The sequence below is a fragment of the Protomyctophum parallelum genome (genome assembly GCF_964188405.1).
Source record: "Protomyctophum parallelum genome assembly, chromosome: 13".
NCBI lineage: Eukaryota > Metazoa > Chordata > Actinopteri > Myctophiformes > Myctophidae > Protomyctophum > Protomyctophum parallelum.
In genome coordinates this window covers 9,374,072-9,392,341 of record NC_139708.1, presented here as the reverse complement: position 1 = coordinate 9,392,341, position 18,270 = coordinate 9,374,072, and the positions used below count along the sequence as shown (strand labels likewise).

Below are 18,270 nucleotides of genomic sequence, written 5' to 3'. Positions count from 1 at the left end.
CAACCTCTCTGTGTGGGAAGAGGATCTCCTCACTGAGCGGCAGCAGGAGTGGAATTCCTGTGAAGTCTCTGTGAAGCATTTTCTGTCTGTGGCTGCTGATAGGATCATGGAAGCTGTTGAGAAGATGATCTCAGGCTACAAGGGAGAAATGCACCAGTCAAAACGAGAGATCAGTCGACAATGCAAGATGATCAATGTGCTTCTACAACCTGAGATCAGGTTAACTAAAATACCAGGTACAGGTATGTGTTCAAATGCATCTCATTGACGTGGTGACATAGATATGCCTTCCTGGGTAGCAGACTGATCATGGCAGTATTTAAACTTGTATCACTGTGTGTGTACTCACTGACCCAATAATTAATTGCTGCGACTTTGTGTTGGATATCGTCCTCTAGCTTCATATCCATTTGAAAGTTCACGCAGTAAATTAGTTTTAGTAATATCTCCACTTTTACACAACCTGCACAAGGACAACTTTCAGTGTGACAGGCTTGACACTTGATTGTTGGACAGAATAAATGAAAACTTCATTTTGGGAGCACAAACGTATGGGGCACACAATTAATAGGTGTGATTATTACAGTGGGCCCTGTGAGCAGTTATGGGTTTTACACATTGTAGTACATTGAAACATATGTACTGTAGAATGGGTGGGCTGGGGGTAAAACTGGTGACCATATGATTTCCATACATTCTCTTTTCAGTCATACTACTTCAAAGAAAATCTGTTCTGGATGGCAATGCTGACATCCTCCCACAATTCAGTCTAATGTCCCTCACCGCCAGCCGTAGACGAGCAGTCTTTTATTTTGAAGACCGCAAAATTCACCAAATAACAGGAAGCATATATGCCTCTAGCTAATTATGTGACCAGTGTAACTTTAAAAGTCATCAAAAGATGCATTAATAGTGTAACCGCGAGGTAGTGATGATTCAGTAATGAGCCCCTAACATCGATGTTCTGTTCGTTTACCTGTCGCCAGAAGCATTTACATTTCGGGAGTGACGCGGTACAAAGGCACAAATTACATCCGAATTTTGGATGGCAGAAGATCCACTCAAAAAGGAAAAAAATCTGAATATTATTCTCTCGCCTGATATCATTGAAGATGAGCTAGGATGTGTACAAACGTCATTGCAACCTGTCGGTTGGATTCCCTAGGACGTGTGGACACGTCGGATGGACGCTGAATGTTAACGTCTCCTTTTCTGCTCCTCAGATGAAATGGACAAAGTAGAAAGACCTCTACCTGTTCCTTCAGCTGAGCAGATGCCCATAGAGGCTCATGAAGAGGTCCCATCTCCAGGATTCTCTGATGCTGAAAACGAAGATGACAATGTCTGGAATGCTACTCAAGATGGAGACAGTGACAGAAGTGAAGAGTGGTTGACTGGTAATACACCACAGACGAAGAAAAAGAAAAGTATTATCTGCAAAGTATGTGGGAAATCTTTTCATTATGAAGGCTCATTTCTGAAACATTTGGAAAGTCACCCTAAAGATTACTGCGGGCTATGTGGGATGCACTTCAAGACAGAGGAGGATTTTGAACTTCACCTGAAAACTCACAAGCAGGTGAAAGTAGCAGTTTGTGATGTTTGTGGAAAATGCTTTTCCAAACGTTGCAATTTGGAGATGCACATGAGGATCCACACGGGAGAGAAGCCGTTCACATGTGAGGTGTGTGGTAAATCCTTCAACGTTCGCCAAAGTATGACAAAACACCTCACGATTCACACTGGGGAGAAGCCTTTCAGATGTGAGGTGTGTGGTAAATCATTCAGACTTGAAGACAATTTGACAAACCACCACCTGACCCACACTGGGGAGAAGCCATACGCATGCACCATCTGCAGTGGACATTTCATTAGGTACTCTACATTAAGAAAACACATGCGGACTCATTTAAAACACAAAAAAGGAACTGTAACCAGTACCACTCCTGTATATGACGATGGGGATGTTGATGCAGATGTGATCACAAAAGAGCAGCTGGTGAGAATCATATGTAAAGTGTGTGGGAAGGATTTTCACTCCAAAGTCTCATTGGTGAATCATCTGGAAAGTCACCCTAAAGATGACTGCGGTCTGTGTGGGACGCACTTTAATACTGAGGAAGGTTTTGAACTTCACCTGAAAACTCACAACGATGAGATTGCAAAGGTTTGTGATGTTTGTGGGAAATGCTTTGCCAAACCTTTCTATTTGGAAATACACATGAGAAGCCACACAGGAGAGAAGCGGTTCAAATGCACTGTGTGTGATAAAGCCTTCAGAAACCGCAGCAAACTGAATGATCACTTCAGGATCCACACTGAGGAGAAGCCATTCTCATGTACCACCTGCAGAAAATGCTTCAGGACCAATTCTAATTTAGGACAGCACATGAAGAGATGCAGGCTCATTTAAAGATGGAGTGCCGTGATTTTTGTATTTTTTCCAATTCTTCCTGTATTTATGATGTGACAATACTTCATTAGACCCCTTGGTGTGGTTATGTGAAATAATATCTTCCCTTTGTATTTAGGGTTTCTTCCTGGAAGCTGAAACCTTGACATTCAAAGGTGCCAATGAAATATGCAGTGATATAGTGACATCACATTTTCCGCATTTGACTGACACTGAACTTTGACGTACACCACGCCAAATCTCACATCTGGTCTTGAACTGTCGTTGGCTTTGTCTGCACCCGATGCACACTAGAACCAGTGTTGGAGAAGATGCAACAGTACTGAAGTAATAGTGACTGTGTTTACATGGACCCTACTATTCACTTAGAATCAGAATGACTGCTCTATATTGATTAAAATGCCACATGTGAATATTCCAATCCAGTCTTCAGAAGTAATTTTCATTCTAGTTTATTAAAGGGGGTGGTATAAACGTTTTGATATTTAGAACAGGAAAATGTCAATCTCATTTGCATCCGAGCATAGGCATGCTGCCTGTGATTGGCCTACCGACATTGCCCGTCTTGACTGTTCTCCGAGACGCGAGGTTACTCCGTGGTGAGAATGAGAAATAAATAATACAAGAGAATGCTCACCATTGGCGTTATCCCATTGAGATAGAATGAGCACTTCCGCATTCCATTCTTATAATGGGAGTCAACGCTAGTGTAGTAGCCGGGGAGCCACAGGTCCAAAAGCTCAACGGTTAAGGATTAACCTGTGATGTCATGACATACTTTTTATTTGTGTTTTTTCTATTCACTTGGTCATTAAGGTCCACAGAATGAGAGGTCCGATAACTCAAACCCTAACCTCCCACGGGGCAGCACACCTAAACCTAACGTTAACCCTCTCCCAACCCTTAACGCACCCCTCACCAACCTTAATCCGGTTGTTTTAACGCACCCCTCACCTACCTTAATCCGGTCGTTTTAACGCACCCCTCACCAACCTTAATCCGGTCGGACCAATGCTATGTCTAACCAAAGTATGCCTCCCCTGCCGGAAACATTGCGACAAAAGTTACGGCCATTTTTGTATACCACACCATAGACAAATAATAAGGCAACATTTCATCATACTTTAGCATGTGACATGTCAAACTAGGGGGTTTTCATGTTTCTGAATCCATTCCAAGCATTAGTTTTGCACTAAAAACACTCCTTGGCCTAAAAACAGCGATAGCCGTCATCACAAATGTGACGATCAGCACATTTGGGCAGTGGATATGGCCGAATTGAGGCCAAGGTTTATGAATTTATTAATTTAGCCAGCTGTTAGTTTGTGGGAACTGCTTTGCCAATCCTAGCGGTTTGGAGATACACAAGAGGATCCAGACAGGAGAGAAGCCGTTCAATTGCAATGAATGTGGTAAATCCTTCAACCAATACCAAAATATGACAAGACCCCTCATGAATCATGATCCAGTCCACACTGGGGAGAAGCCATACTCCTGCACAAAATGCTTCAATGACTACTCTACATTAAAACGACACAAAGACTAATTTACCTTTCCAGTCAAAAAGGAAAAGAGATGAGGTTCTCGTATAAGCCACTTCTTACCTCACCGAAATATCATTCATATGTACTGTAGTGCAAAATCAAATAATCAATTAAATTGAGAGCGTTGTCTCTCTCAGAAAGATAATGAAGGCTTGTACGCCGAAACGTGTTCGTTGTTCTGCTGCTCTGCGGCATAGGCTACCATGCCAACTGATTAAAATAATTATTAAAAGTGCCTTAAAACGAGAGTTCCTACATACATTACAGGGGAGTGAATGTTTTGATAACAGGTTATTGAGTGAAAAGTTGTTTTGCAGAAGAATGGATTCAACTGGAAAGAGGCAGATCAAATGGAAGTAGCATAGGACGGTTGGATAAAATTGTGCTCACATTGCCGATGCCCCCACACACTGCCCCTTCAAAATACATTATTCAAAAAACAGAAGTTCTTCTTTGCCTCATATATAGGCTACCGCCGGTATATATATCATGACAAAGCGTGGAGTGGAGGGGCACAATTAACACAACAGGGTGGTGGTACAACAAGAACAGGAGGGAAAAAGCATTTATTATTGTGAATTTGTGATGAAAGTCTGAGAATCAAGATGATAAGTACTGGAAGCAGCTAGGTTGGATATTCTTAAATGTTGTGCACATCACTGACAGTGTGGATTGTGTTCTGAGGGACGAATGCACATCAACCAATACTCAGACCATGAGTTGGGAATGAAATCACTTGTTTGGGTTGACAGACACTTCTATAAATAGTTTAAGTTTGCACAGGACAGGGTAGCAGGCCGAATGAAGACAACAGTAGGTGGCGGTAATGCACAAATATGTTTGCTAACGGCCAATAAACACGAAAGAATAAGAGCAATAAACCCCAATAGAGAAGAAGGACAACGGATGTAAACAGACACTCGTGTAGTTTATTGTGACCAGAACATGGTTTATGGTCAACAGGGAGTCAGTGCGGTCATAACCGTTTGATGACTAGATAACAAGATGAGTAAAATTCAAGGTCTTCGGGTCCTTGTGAAGCAGTTTCTGTCTGCGGCTGCTGATGAGATCGTGGAAGCTGTTGAAAAAATAATTGCCGGCTACGAGGAAGAAATGCACCAGTACAAACGAGAGATCAGGTCAAATATATTATCGGGTATGCATATGATTATCATAGGCTACTTACTAAAATCGGGGTCATGCCTATCCATGATCAAATTAAATAGAACATCAGATCTGATATGTGCATTGTTTAACATTTTGATCTCCAAGATGACTCCATATGCGCGAGCAACCTATAGATTAAGGTTAAATTCCCCATTTATGAATTGAACAGAACAGTCCCATCTAGTTGTATTACTCGACGATAAACTCACCAATATTGCACCATGCATATATATGGACAGCTTTTAATGGTTTATCCATATTGCCTGTAATTATATATGGTGGGTCTTTCCACAGTTCCATTTCTATGCCCACTGGATGTGTGCTCACCTCTGCAACATCCAGAGTGAGACTGACCCTCCTGATCTCTACTCCTATGAGCACTCATCCTGGGCATGGAAGTGGAACTGTGGAATAACATCATTAACAAATCATGATATATTACACTTCGTTAGTCATAGTGAGTGAGTGAGTGACTTCAGCAATAGTTAATGGTGAGGTCGAGGAATTAATGATGATGTCATGGTAAATTCATTATGAATTAATGTATGAGTGCATGCTCAAGTAATGTTTGACAAGTTTTCAAATCATTTCTGTTCTCTTCTCCTTTTCTGCTCCTCAGAGGATGCAAAGCTCAACCTCTCTGTGTGGGAGGAGGATCTCCTCACTGAGCAGCAGCAGGAGTGGAATTCCAGTCCGAGGCAGAAGAACCCTGAGTCCCTGCAGACTGAGAGGAGCCACAATGAACCTTTGAGCATCAGCCAGGACAGAAGACCAGAGGACGACACCATCCATGACATATTCACTCCTCAGTGTGAGAAAAATGAACATGAAATAATATACAAAGTAGAGGAGGAACCTCTACCTGTCACTTCAGCTGAGCAGATGCCAATAGAGACTGATGAAGAGGTCCCATCTCCAGGATTCTCTGAGGCTGAAAACGGAATTGACGATGACTGGAATGCTACTCAAGATGGAGACGGTGACAGAAGTAAAGAGTGGACGCCAAGCGGACAACATCGTACACTGACTGGTAAGACACCACGGACAAAGAAAAAGCTAAAATCCTGTATCATCTGCAAAGTATGTGAGAAATCTTTTTACTCCGAACTCTCATTGGTGAAACATATGGAAGTTCACCCTAAAGATGTCTGCGGGCTGTGTGGAATGCACTTCATGACAGAGGAGGATTTTAAACTTCACCTGAAAACTCACCTGAATGTGAAAGCAAAGGTTTGTGATGTTTGTGGGAAATGCTTTGCCAACAATGCAGGCTTGAAGGAACACATGAGGAGCCACACAGGAGTGAAGCCGTTCAGATGCGAGGAGTGTGGTAGATACTTCAGCCGATACCAAAATATGACAAGACACCTCCGGCTCCACACTGGGGAGAAGTCCTACTCTTGCAACAGCTGCAGTAAATGCTTCAGTAGTTATTATTTATTAAAACAACACATGGTGGATCACATTGTAACGTCCAGGATTCTAACCCAGGTCTCCCACATGGAAAGCCAGCATCTTAATGACTAGTCAAAATGGGAATTCTCCTTTGGCCAGTGGGGATATTAGGCTTGTTGTCATCAGGCTCTGAGACATTCTGCTGCAACATGATGGTGGCAAACTGAGCACATCGTTTTGGCCAGAGCTCCGTGCCACTCACTCCTAATTTTCAGTTTTTCCAACTTATTCTATATGGTTCCTTAAAAATAATAAAGCATCTGAAAAAAGACAAAAGAACGAAACAGTGTGTGAAATATGTGTCAAGTTTGTAGAATCGGATTCAGGTATTAATCTGGTAAACTAGTAAATGTGATCAGTGGAGAGCAGACCTCCACCAAGAAGTCAGCTTGATCATAGTGTTACAGTGCCATGCAAAGTTTCAAATACATTTTTATGTGATATTAGACTATAATAAAAATGCTGCGTTCACACGGGCCGACACAAAGATACAGTGTGCCATTCATTTTCAGTGGAAGCCAGCAACCTGAAGATACAAAGACACATCAGACGTTTGTAGCTGCTGTGAAATCTACAACAGCTACAAAGCTACAAAAACGTTGAGCTGGTTTCAACTTCAGCTACAAAACTGCACATACAGTGTGTAGTTTTGTATCTTTTGTGTGAACGAGACTAGTATAATTCTCATTGTTTCTTTTGTTGTTTTTTTATTCTAATCCCACGATTTTGCAACGCCCAACACCCAGGGAGTTGGCAGCTCTGTACCTGCAACGATGACACCCCACATGGCCCCTTACAAATACATTACAGAAACCTGAAGTGTGTATGTGACCGGTGGAGGTCGACCACCAAACCGCATTGTCCCATGACAAAATACTTTCTCAATGTGTCGTGGCACTACATGAATCTGTTAGGATTCTGTGACAGGCCATGCCACATTTTGGCCACGTGGTGTGAAAAGTAAATGCATTCTTTGTTAACTCATGACAAACTTTAACACCAAATGCAAAATCTGTTCCTAACATTTGTAGATAAGATGTGCTACTAACAGACCGATAAATGGATTGGGGTGAAAACATAAACCCTGTTCTCCCAATGGTAGTGACATTGGTCAAAAACGGTTTGCAACTGTTTTACATGCAGGGTCAGGAGACATTAAGTAGTTAATTTGTTTTTAATTTAGTAATTTAGTTTCTATTTCCAATTTTGTGTAATGCAGTTAATATAGTCGCTTGCCTTTTAATTTTTTTTTGTTTCATGGACATAAGAACTGATTCTTATATCCATGAAACAGATTGACTAGAATCTAGTCAATCTAGTCAGCTAAAAACGTCCATATAAGTCATGACAAATGTGATGAGGTCAACACATTTTGGGCACATTTGGGCAAGTGGCTATGGCTGCTTTCAGCCCAAGGAGTGTATTTTGTGCAAAACTAATGCTTTGGGCCCAGGCCGTAGCGTAACGGTCTGGGCACCGGACTGGTAATCCAGTCGCAGTGTGCCGCGGGTTCGACTCCCGGACCCGACACGGCCTTTACTGCATGTCATCCCCCCATCTCTCTCCCGTTTCCTGTCAGCCTACTGTCTGTCCCTTCAAAAATCAATAAAAGGCGTAAGCCGCAAAAAAATATCTTAAAAAAAAAAAAAACTAATGCTTTGAATGGATTCAGAATCATGAAAACCCCCTAGTTTGACATGTCAAATGCTACTTAAAGCAAAAGGAAAATTTGACATTTTGTTAATGGCCATAGGATGTTAATGGTAGTCACAAGAAACCCCAAAATAATTGCCAAATAGCCGGTCAGTAAGTGGATTCATGAATGTAATATAGACAATATTTTAGGCCGATAAAAAATACTATATACAAAATTTCCCACTTTAAACAAAAGCTATAACAAAATACATACATAAATGGATGCACCTGGGACGTATCCTCAGTGATGTATCCCAAGGTCATCGGGGTTTCGGGTCTCGCAACATCATACCCCTCACTCAGGTGACCCAGCCGGGAGTGATCAAGTCCCGACTTACGTCCCAGTAGCTACCCTCGATAAGTCCCATTAGGGAAAAACCAGGGCCACACAATCCGTTCCTCCTGAACTACTCTGCCGGGACTGGGAGGTACCATTCTGGCACATGGAAGGACTAGGCTCTGTGGGTTGACACCTGTCCGGGCCCCTCCTACGTCTCACCAGGTCCACTCCTGCTCTCACCAGGTCAGGCCCAGTGCGTTGCACCAGACTCCCAGCACCAGGCACTTTATTCAGGAATGGTGGATTCTCAAGCCGCAACGGTTCCGCAGGCCTTGCCCTTGGTGGTGCCGCAGGCTCCGCTTGAGGCTTGCATGGCCCTCCTAAAGGCCTCACCGTGGGTTTGTTGGGCTTCTTCCTCACGGAAGACACAGGCTGGGGGCGCTAACCCATACTGCTCCCGGGTGCCGTATAATTTCCGGCTGCCACCCGTCTCTCCGGTGGTCACCAGACTATTCCTGGTTGTCAACTTGTCACTTAGTCTATTCCTATGAGTCACTATAAATAGAAGAACTATAACAAAATACATACATAAATGGATGCACCTGGGACGTATCCTCATTGATGTATCCCAAGGTCATCAGGGTTTCGGGTCTCGCAACATCATACCCCTCACTCAGGTGACCCAGCCGGGAGTGATCAAGTCCCGACTTACAAAGAAGCCTGTCGGCTGCCGGACTAGAGTGGCAGCAACACAGTAACACTGTTAGTTTTAGTGCTCTCATCATTATTGAATATGCAGGTTCATGGTGCATACTACTATAACACTTTGCATTCAGTAAATTGTATATTTACTATGAGAAAGGGGTGGCGGTTTTAGGCCTAAGGTACCACCAGGGCATTACTTGCTCCTAGTGTTCTGAGGGAAGAATGCACTTCAAGACTCGACCATGATGAGTTTGGAATGAAATTACTGGGTGGACTCAGACACTGGACAGTAGGCGAATGAAGAGAACAGTAGGTGGCGGTAATGCACAAATATGTTTGCCAACCGCCAATAAACCCCAATAGAAGTCAGTAGAAGGATAACGGATGTAAACATAAACAGTCCCCGCACTCACTCGTGTAGTTTATCGTGACCAGAACAAGATCATTATTTATATGGTTATAACTCAACAGTCAATGTTATCATAACCGTTCGACTAGGTAGCAAAATGAGTCAAATTCGAGGTCTTCGGGTCCTTGTGAAGCAGTTTCTGTCTGCGGCTGCTGATGAGATCATGGAAGCTGTTGAAAAGATAATCGCAGGCTACGAGGAAGAAATGTTCCAGTACAGGTCAAATAGATTATCAGGTATGCATAAAACCATCAAGTTAAATAGCACATCAGATCAGATATATGCATGTGTGTGCAATGTATCTAATCTGATTAACATAACAGGAGCCCTCACAAGGTTTATTCGACTATGCATGCATCTCATAATGGTACCACACCTCAAAGGCCCTAAGAACAAAGCTCCAGACATCGCAAAACAAACTGGTCATTTTTTTCTGGTCACTGCTCATTTTGATTGGAATGGGCAGCTTGTGGTTGACGACAGAGTACAGCAACTTGCAATGGGCCTGGTTACCCATCTACTGTATCAGTATAGTGTATATGTCATAATACTTCCTTAATGTCAACAAAGTCCACGACCCCGATCACAACACCAGAGGGAGTTCAACAAAAAACATCAGATTCGGCTCAAACAAAGGGTTAAATTAATTTAGCTCCTAGGCCATTAAAATGTAAAACGCCCTACCAACAACAACAACCATCCATCCATCTTCAACCGCTTATCCATAGTCGGGTCACGGGGGCAACAGCTCCACCAGAGAGATCCAGACTTCCCTCACCAGAGGCTAGAGCAACATTAGTAACTTAATTCTGGGGGATCCCGACTCTTCCCGAGGCGATCCAAATTCAGTGTGGAGATATAATCCCTCCATCTGATCCTTGGTCTGCCCTGGGGTCTCCTTCCAGTGGGACGTGCATCGAGGACCTCCCTAGGGAGACGCTCGAGACTGGCATACTTTGATGCTCGAACCACCTAAGATGCTCAAACCACCTAAGGTGGCTGGCCTTAATTGCCTTCTGGATCAGCTCTCTTTATCATAACAATAACAGTGCGGTACAGCGACTGCAATACCGCCCCTGTCGCTCCGATTCTCCGGCTGATCTCCTTCTCCATCCTTCCCTCACTCGTGAACAAGACCCAGAGATACTTAAACTCCTTCACCTGGGGCAATGTCTAATTCCCTACTTGGAGTGCACAATCAATCACATCGGTTTCCTGCTGAGAACCATGGCCTCGGATTTGGAGATGGCGATCCTCATCCCAGTCGCCGTACACGCTACTGTGAACCGGTCCAGTGAGAGCTGAAGGTCTCGGATGATGGTGCCATCAGGACCTGTACTTTCCTTGAACTGTACCTATTCTGCAAACTGTTAATAAAAAAATCAGTCACTCAGTCAATCAATCACATTAAGATCACCATATCCGCAAGGCGCAAACAACATGAAATTCTCCATTTATGAAACAAAACAGTCCCATCTCTTTTGTATATTACGCAATGATAAACTCACCAATATTGCACCATACGGACAGCTGTCCAAGTGTCCATATTGTCTTTGTCAGCTTTGAAAATAATAATAATCACATTCACAATCCTCCATCCTACCATATAGAGCAACGTTCGTTCAACTTTGACCACTCTGTCACATGGAACTTTTTTGAGCTATTAGTGTAGATTTTCGTCTTACACAAATATTAAATTCCCATTGACAATGAATGGAGAATTTACGTCATATGTGGACGTGCAAATCGGTATTTTTGTCCTACACAGATTAAATTCCCATTGACAATGAATGGAGAATTTAACTTCATGTGGACGAGCTAATCGGTATCTTCGTCCTACACTTCGTCCTCATTGACAATGAATGGGGAACCTATGCTGCATGTAACCTGGAGAATGTTACGTCATATGTGGACGAGCAAACCAACATGTTATGCCCCTCACTTCACACAGGTGTGATTTGTCAGTATCACCATGCCAGCAGCAGCACAACACCATAGTTCCATGTGACAGGGGGGTCAAAGTTGAACGAAAGTTGCTCTACATGGTAGAAATAGGTCAACAATACAAATTGTGCTAGTTTTGTAAATTAATTCATTTTTAATGAGTGCCTGTGCCCCTCACCAAATGACCGGAACCACTTAATATTCTATACACCAAAACCAGACAAGAACTCCCACCACAGGACTCACGCAATCAATTAATACATTTGCAACCACTATATTAATGCCAAGTATTTTCTACAGCTAATGTTCTCTTTTCCTTTCCTGCTCCTCAGATGAAGCACAGCGCAACCTCTCTGTCTGGGAGAAGGATTTCCTAACTGAGCAGCAGCAGGAGTGGAATTCCAGTCCAAGGCAGAAGAACCCACAGTCACTGCAGACTGAGAGGAGCCACAATGAACCTTTGAGCAGCAGCCAGGACAGAAGACCAGAGGACGACACAATCCATGACATATTCACTTCTCATTGTGAGAAAAATGAACATGAAATATACAAAGTAGAGGAAGAACCTCTACCTGTCACTTCAGCTGAGCAGATGATCATAGTGACTGATGAAGAGGTCCCATCTCCAGGATTCTCTGAGGCTGAAAATGGAATTAACGATGACTGGAATGCTACTCAAGATGGAGACGGTGACAGAAGTGAAGAGTGGACGCCAAGCGGACAACATCGTACACTGACTGGTTCACCACAGGCGAAGAAAAAGCTAAAATCCTGTATCATCTGCAAAGTGTGTCAGAAATCCTTTTACTCCGAACTCTTATTGGTAGAACATCTGGAAATTCACCCTAAAGATGTCTGTGGGCTGTGTGGGATGATGCACTTTAAGACAGAGGACGATTTTAAACTTCACCTGAAAACTCACCTGAAAGCAAAGGTTTGTGATGTTTGTGGGAAATGCTTTGCCAGGCCTAGCTATTTGAAGGAACACATGAGGAGCCACACGGGAGTGAAGCCGTTCAGATGCAAGGAGTGTGGTAGATACTTTAGCCGACACCAAAATATGACAAGACACCTCAGGATCCACACTGGGGAGAAATCATAATCTTGCAACACCTGCAGTAAATGCTTCAGTAGTTATTATTTTCTTAAAACAACACATGGTGGATCACATTGTAACATCCAGGATTCTAACCTGGGATAACATGATGGTGGCAAACTGAGCACATTGTTTTGGCCATCGTTTCTTTACACAAATTCTCTTTTGGGGGTTCCTGGCACAACACATTTTCAGATGGGGGTCCGCAAACAAATATATATCATGTTGGGGATCCTTGACACGAATATGTTTGAGAACTACTGATTTAGAAGCCATTTGTAGATTTGGTTTCAGATATTAATGGGTTATACTAGTAAATGCGCTCAGTGGAGAGCAGACCTCCACCAAGAAAACCGCTTGTGCATAGAGTGTTAAGGTGCCATGCAAAGTTTGTTTTCATTTCATGTAATTTGTTTTTCATTTCATCATGCTTTGAAATACAACTTTGCACATGCCTCCCAGTCTTCAACCAGCCAAGATTGTCACATGTCTCCCCCTTCTCTGCTCCCTCCATTGGCTCCATACTGCCCACACAGAGTACAAAACATTGATGTTGGCCTACAAAGCAACCAAAGGTATATGGCATCCCTGTATCTTCAAAGTCTGATCCCACCCCTGCTCACTCAGTCAGCTAACACAGAGAAGCTGGTAGAACCTTCATTAAAACTTCTGGGACAACACTCCACGCGTCCCAGACTCTCCCTTCTGGCCCCCACTATGGAAAAAGCTCGTTTAGAACTGCAGACTCACTCCCGAGTCCCAATCTCCCTCTGTAGTCTGAAGACACTCACCTCTTCAGACTCCACCTTAGCCCGCGTAGCACTTGACGAGCCTCAACGACCTTGCAGACGTCTGCAAAGGCTAAAATATGCTTTTGTTTTTTGTAGACATAGCATTGATTGTATAGTGTATATATACTTTCATTGTACAGATACTGTTAGACGGATGTTAGGTTCTTGGTTTACTTTTGACCCTAGTGATGTATTAAAATAAATCCTTGTTGTTCTGAGCGTCTGCTAAATGCCTAAATTGTATAAATTGACTATAATAGAAATGTTTGATTAATTCGCTATTTGTGAAAAGTGTTAGACTGGTATAATTCTCATTTGTAAAATGGAAATGGTTGTGGCCCATGATGTCAACCAACAAGTTAGTGGTTTCAAGTCAAGCCCAGAGGCATAACAAGTTCCCATTCTGAAACGTCATGAAAAGATGGAAGTGGTCTTGGCCCGGGGGTCCACCAGGAGTTGGCAGCTCTGAGCCGAGTACGATGACACTCCAGTCCACATGGTCCCTTAAAAATACATTACAGAAAGTGTGTGTGTGTGTGTGTGTGTGTGGTGGAGGACGTGCTTAAAACAGTTTAAGTGCCATAAACGTCAAGACCTCTAATTGGCAATAAAGTACCGGATGCCATGGACGACAAGACGTCTTCCCTTGGGAAAGATATTATTTTTTTAATTCTTAAAAAAAAAATCCTCTAATCTGGTGTACACTGTACAGGTGATGACATGCACATTACATGCATAATAGAATTACAAATTATTTCTTTCTTTATAATGGGCACCACCAGGTGGCACTTTTAATTGTCCCATGACAAAATAATTTCTCAATGTTTTGTGGCGTTACAGGAATGATCCGTTGGAATTTTGACCCCCTTTCCACCGGTTGGTTCCCAATGAGCCAGAGCTCTAAAATTGGTGGGAAAAACTAGACCTATATTAAATTGTTCATAGGATCAATACAAGTAAATTAATACATGATAACCAGTCCACAGTAGTAGCTTTTTCATATATTTTCGATTTTTGTAATACAATAAATCATTGTGTGTGTAAGTACTCAACTTTGGAAGTTTCATGGTGATAACAATCTAATATAGGTAATATAATATTATATAGGTTTTGCACACTCAATTCATAATTAACGTTCCAATTTTGGAATTCTGGCTCATGGACTAAAAACCAAAAAGAACTGAACCGGTTCCCATTGGGAACCAACCGGTGGAAAATGGGCCATGGTGTAAAAAGTAAATGAGTTCTTCCTTACCTCATGACAAACCTTGAACCTAAGTTCAATTTAAGAGATTTCACTACACAGAATGAATGAATGCAACAATTCTGTATGCAGAAAATAAATACAAATAATGAATTAATTTAACATTAACATATGAAGATGTTTTTGACAAGTCATGTACACCTGTACCCAACAACTGGTCACTGGACTGTGAAATCTGATGATGCTATGAAGTGGGAGTTTCTCCAACCTGTATTTCCTGTGTAACCTCAATGAGTATTCTCATAGAATAAACCCCCACATTGATTTTCGATGGTGTTTTCTCCTCTAATTTGGCTTCTGCATTCTTCATTTTCACTATTTAAAATTTCGTCTTTACTTGCAATATTGTTTTTTGATATATCTGTGGGGATTTGTAAAGTGCATGTAGGGGAGACGGGGGTAATGTGAGACACTTTTTACATTTGCTCCCCTGTAGGCGAGCTAAAATGATATATCAGTCAAATTGACATATTTCCCATTCATTTGGGATGTTTCCTAAAAATGGAAATGATTAGAATGAATCCAAGACAAAGGGCAGTGAACATATGATTGTTTTAAAAAAAAGTGGTCAGGTGTCTCACTTTACCCCAGGGCTGGGGTAAAGTGAGACAGACCATCAAAATCAATGGGGTAAAGTGAACCACTTATTCTTTTCACTTTAAAACTACCATAAAAACACTTGTTTTAACAGTTAGAACACTGACAGCTAGCTTGACAACCACACATTCCAAAACTAATGTCAGAGTAGTAACAGAATCATGGGAATTGGTCATTAACCACATTTTCTTTCTAAACACTTGAAAGTAAGTCTGAACAGAATCAAAGACAACATTCTGTAATTCAAAATGTTTTAATTAACATTCAAATGATTAGAACACAACACACACGCACACAATTCACATCTCTACAAAAAGCAACACTTGCTAAAAGAGATAAACGTTTCTCTCGGTCGAAGTTTCCCCCCATTTAACCCATTAAGACCGGGAATGTATCTGTGTCACTTTAGCATAGTAGACAGCAATTGGGTTCGGAACACTTGACCCTTAGAGCAGGCTAGTAGGGGCTCAGCACCACCAGAACCAGCTAGAACAGCTACAGCTACAACTAGGCCTACTCTACATTCCAGCCAAGGTTACACATTGTAAATACATCAACGATGTGATTATAATCCATTTCTAATGGATGAAGCCTTGGCCTGGAAGAGAGGTTATCAGGTGGTCTCCAAACGTCTTAGAGTGTTTCAACCCTCAACAACTACACTCTCCAGTTGGCGGGTCAGCAGTGATTTGGCCAAGTCACTGCCCCTCTCCTCCAGGCCCCCAGCTATAGACAAATCTGTGGAGGGGCGCCCCGGGCGCAGCCATCACCGAGGTGAAACCAGCTATAGCATTGGCCACACCCGGCCAACAGGGAACGCAGTGACCTGCTGGCCAGGTGCAGCAAACCAGTGCTGACCACACCCCAGCGACCAGCTCGCCCAGGGAACCCCCCGAAGATCCGCCCACTGTCCTTTCTGTCATGCCTGAACCAACAGGAGGCTCCCTCGGCCTTGTGTGTTCTTGGGGGACTGCAGGCACTGAGGTCTCTAGGACTATGGTTTGCCTCATGCCTAGGGTTCTCCTACATCTCACCAGACTGTTCGTCTGTGCGGTGTGCATGTGTCCATCCTTGTCCTGTGTCCACACTTAGCCTTACTCTGGTGTATTTGAGTCAAAGAAGCCTTCTCTGAGTCGGTGTCACTGGCATTGTTGTTGTCGTTGAATCTGTCCTATCGAGTCTCCCTTCCTCCCCTCCTCTCGGGAGACTCTGGGGGTATTGCTTATTTGTACGTTCTGTAGCTTGCTTGGTGCCCTCTTGCGAGTGCTGCGACAGGGGTTGCTGGCCCCTGTTACCCCGCCAGTCTTTCCTGGAGGTCAGCTGTCTCTCCAGCGTCACTGACCTTCCTCGGTTGCCATCCAGACTTTCCTGGAGGTGAGGATTTGCTCTCTCTGTGTGGTTCCTCCACGCTGTTTAGGTTGTGGCAGCTTCTTCGCCACATCACATTTCAGAACATGTGCCACATCGTTTTCCTTTATAGCAAATGTGGGTCTCTCCCATGCTTTCGTGTTTCCCAGGATTCTTCTGATAATTTGTGCAATTGTGCATATATTTCTGGTGAATTATCTTCTTTTCTGCCTTGCTCTCAGCTGCTGCCTTCTCCATCTCTACAAGGGCGGTTCCACCCCAGGTTGTCTTTCTGGTGTATCTTGGCATTTTCTACAATGTTTATGACATAGAAAATAAAACATATGCAATGTAATATTAGATTAAAATATGTTTAAAACTGAACTTAACTTGTGCCTCATGGTGGGGTCATGTGAGACAGTGTCTCGCTTTACCCCAGAGCATTTGTCTCACTTTACCCCACACCCACATTTTGGTAAACAGGACCTCTTTTAGCAATACAGGCTAATATTCAGCTAGCAGCAATCTCATGGATGTATATGATGGTAGTTCATCAACGTGTATGATTTAAGTTTTTCTACCTGAATTAATTTGCTTTGACACAACAGCTGATTATGTTGACGACAAGAAAATTCACTTTTACATGCAAAAAACATATTTTTGTGAAAAAAACATGCTTACCACAGCACAATAAGGTCCTCTCCTCCATGGCAGGTAGGAAATGGGAGGGGCTTCAACATATAATGGTCACATGACACAAATGTCTTGTGGTCATGTGATACAGGGGGTGTCTCACATTACCCAGTGTCTCACATTACCCCCGTCTCCCCTATACATTTTTAATTTATTTAAAATAAGTTATGTAGTTCCTCAAACAAACTGCGGATGGAAGCAACACGCTGTTAGTTCTTGGTGCTCAATCTGGTACAACACTGGATTCAGTGAGTAATAGAGTATAGTACATTTACTGAATGCAAGAGAAAGTCTGGAACTGTTGTATCAAACAATTGACTGAGAGGAGGCGTTTGACACAATAAGCAGGATATAAGTTTTGTAAAAGACAAAGTGGTTGTCAGTTTTTCCACGGAGAGAGGGTGGCATTTTAAAATTGCTATAGAATTCGTCTTAATGGCTTAATTTGCTCTCTTGGGGGTATTGTGTATCACAGGCAGCACGCATGGTCGGTGTTTCGCTGTCCATTGGCGGTGGTGCTGAACCATTTACTAATCGATGTATGACGGCGACGTGCTTGTTCTGCCAACCCGTTTTCTTTTTTCTTCAGGTCCAGAACAAACTTGTTTTGCGAATTATGATAGTCTGTCACCTAGTCTACACTCGTGCATTTTAGATCAACTTGTTAGTTGTTACCGACCCGTACTGCGCTCTGACTCCTGCAGCTGGCAACATTTATACCGCCTGGGGCTTTCCTTTTATTTTTTACGGCTACAAATAAGAGCTTCTACTGAATGTATTTTGCGCAACATACTTTACCTGGAAGTACAACGCCAGGACAGCGGAAGTATAAACAGAGACTCGCCCAGTGTAGTTTTACATCACTAGAAG

The 18,270-nt window shown here is 42.8% G+C and overlaps 2 protein-coding genes across 2 annotated transcripts; both read left to right on the top strand.

Annotated features, from left to right (window-relative positions):
- Window positions 1–4,871: 4,871 nt before the first annotated feature.
- On the top strand, window positions 4,872–6,768 carry LOC310868894 (uncharacterized protein). Its single transcript, XM_083779374.1, has 2 exons — window positions 4,872–5,113; window positions 5,744–6,768. The coding sequence occupies exons 1-2, from the start codon at window positions 4,963–4,965 to the stop codon at window positions 6,649–6,651; spliced, it is 1,059 nt and encodes a 352-aa protein (XP_083635500.1). The 5' UTR covers window positions 4,872–4,962; the 3' UTR covers window positions 6,652–6,768.
- Window positions 6,769–9,671: 2,903 nt separating this feature from the next.
- Window positions 9,672–14,026, top strand: LOC310868784 (uncharacterized protein). The gene is made up of 2 exons (XM_083779251.1): window positions 9,672–9,904; window positions 11,945–14,026. Exons 1-2 carry the CDS (start codon window positions 9,766–9,768, stop codon window positions 12,712–12,714), a joined length of 909 nt encoding a protein of 302 aa, XP_083635377.1. The 5' UTR covers window positions 9,672–9,765; the 3' UTR covers window positions 12,715–14,026.
- Window positions 14,027–18,270: the final 4,244 nt, after the last annotated feature.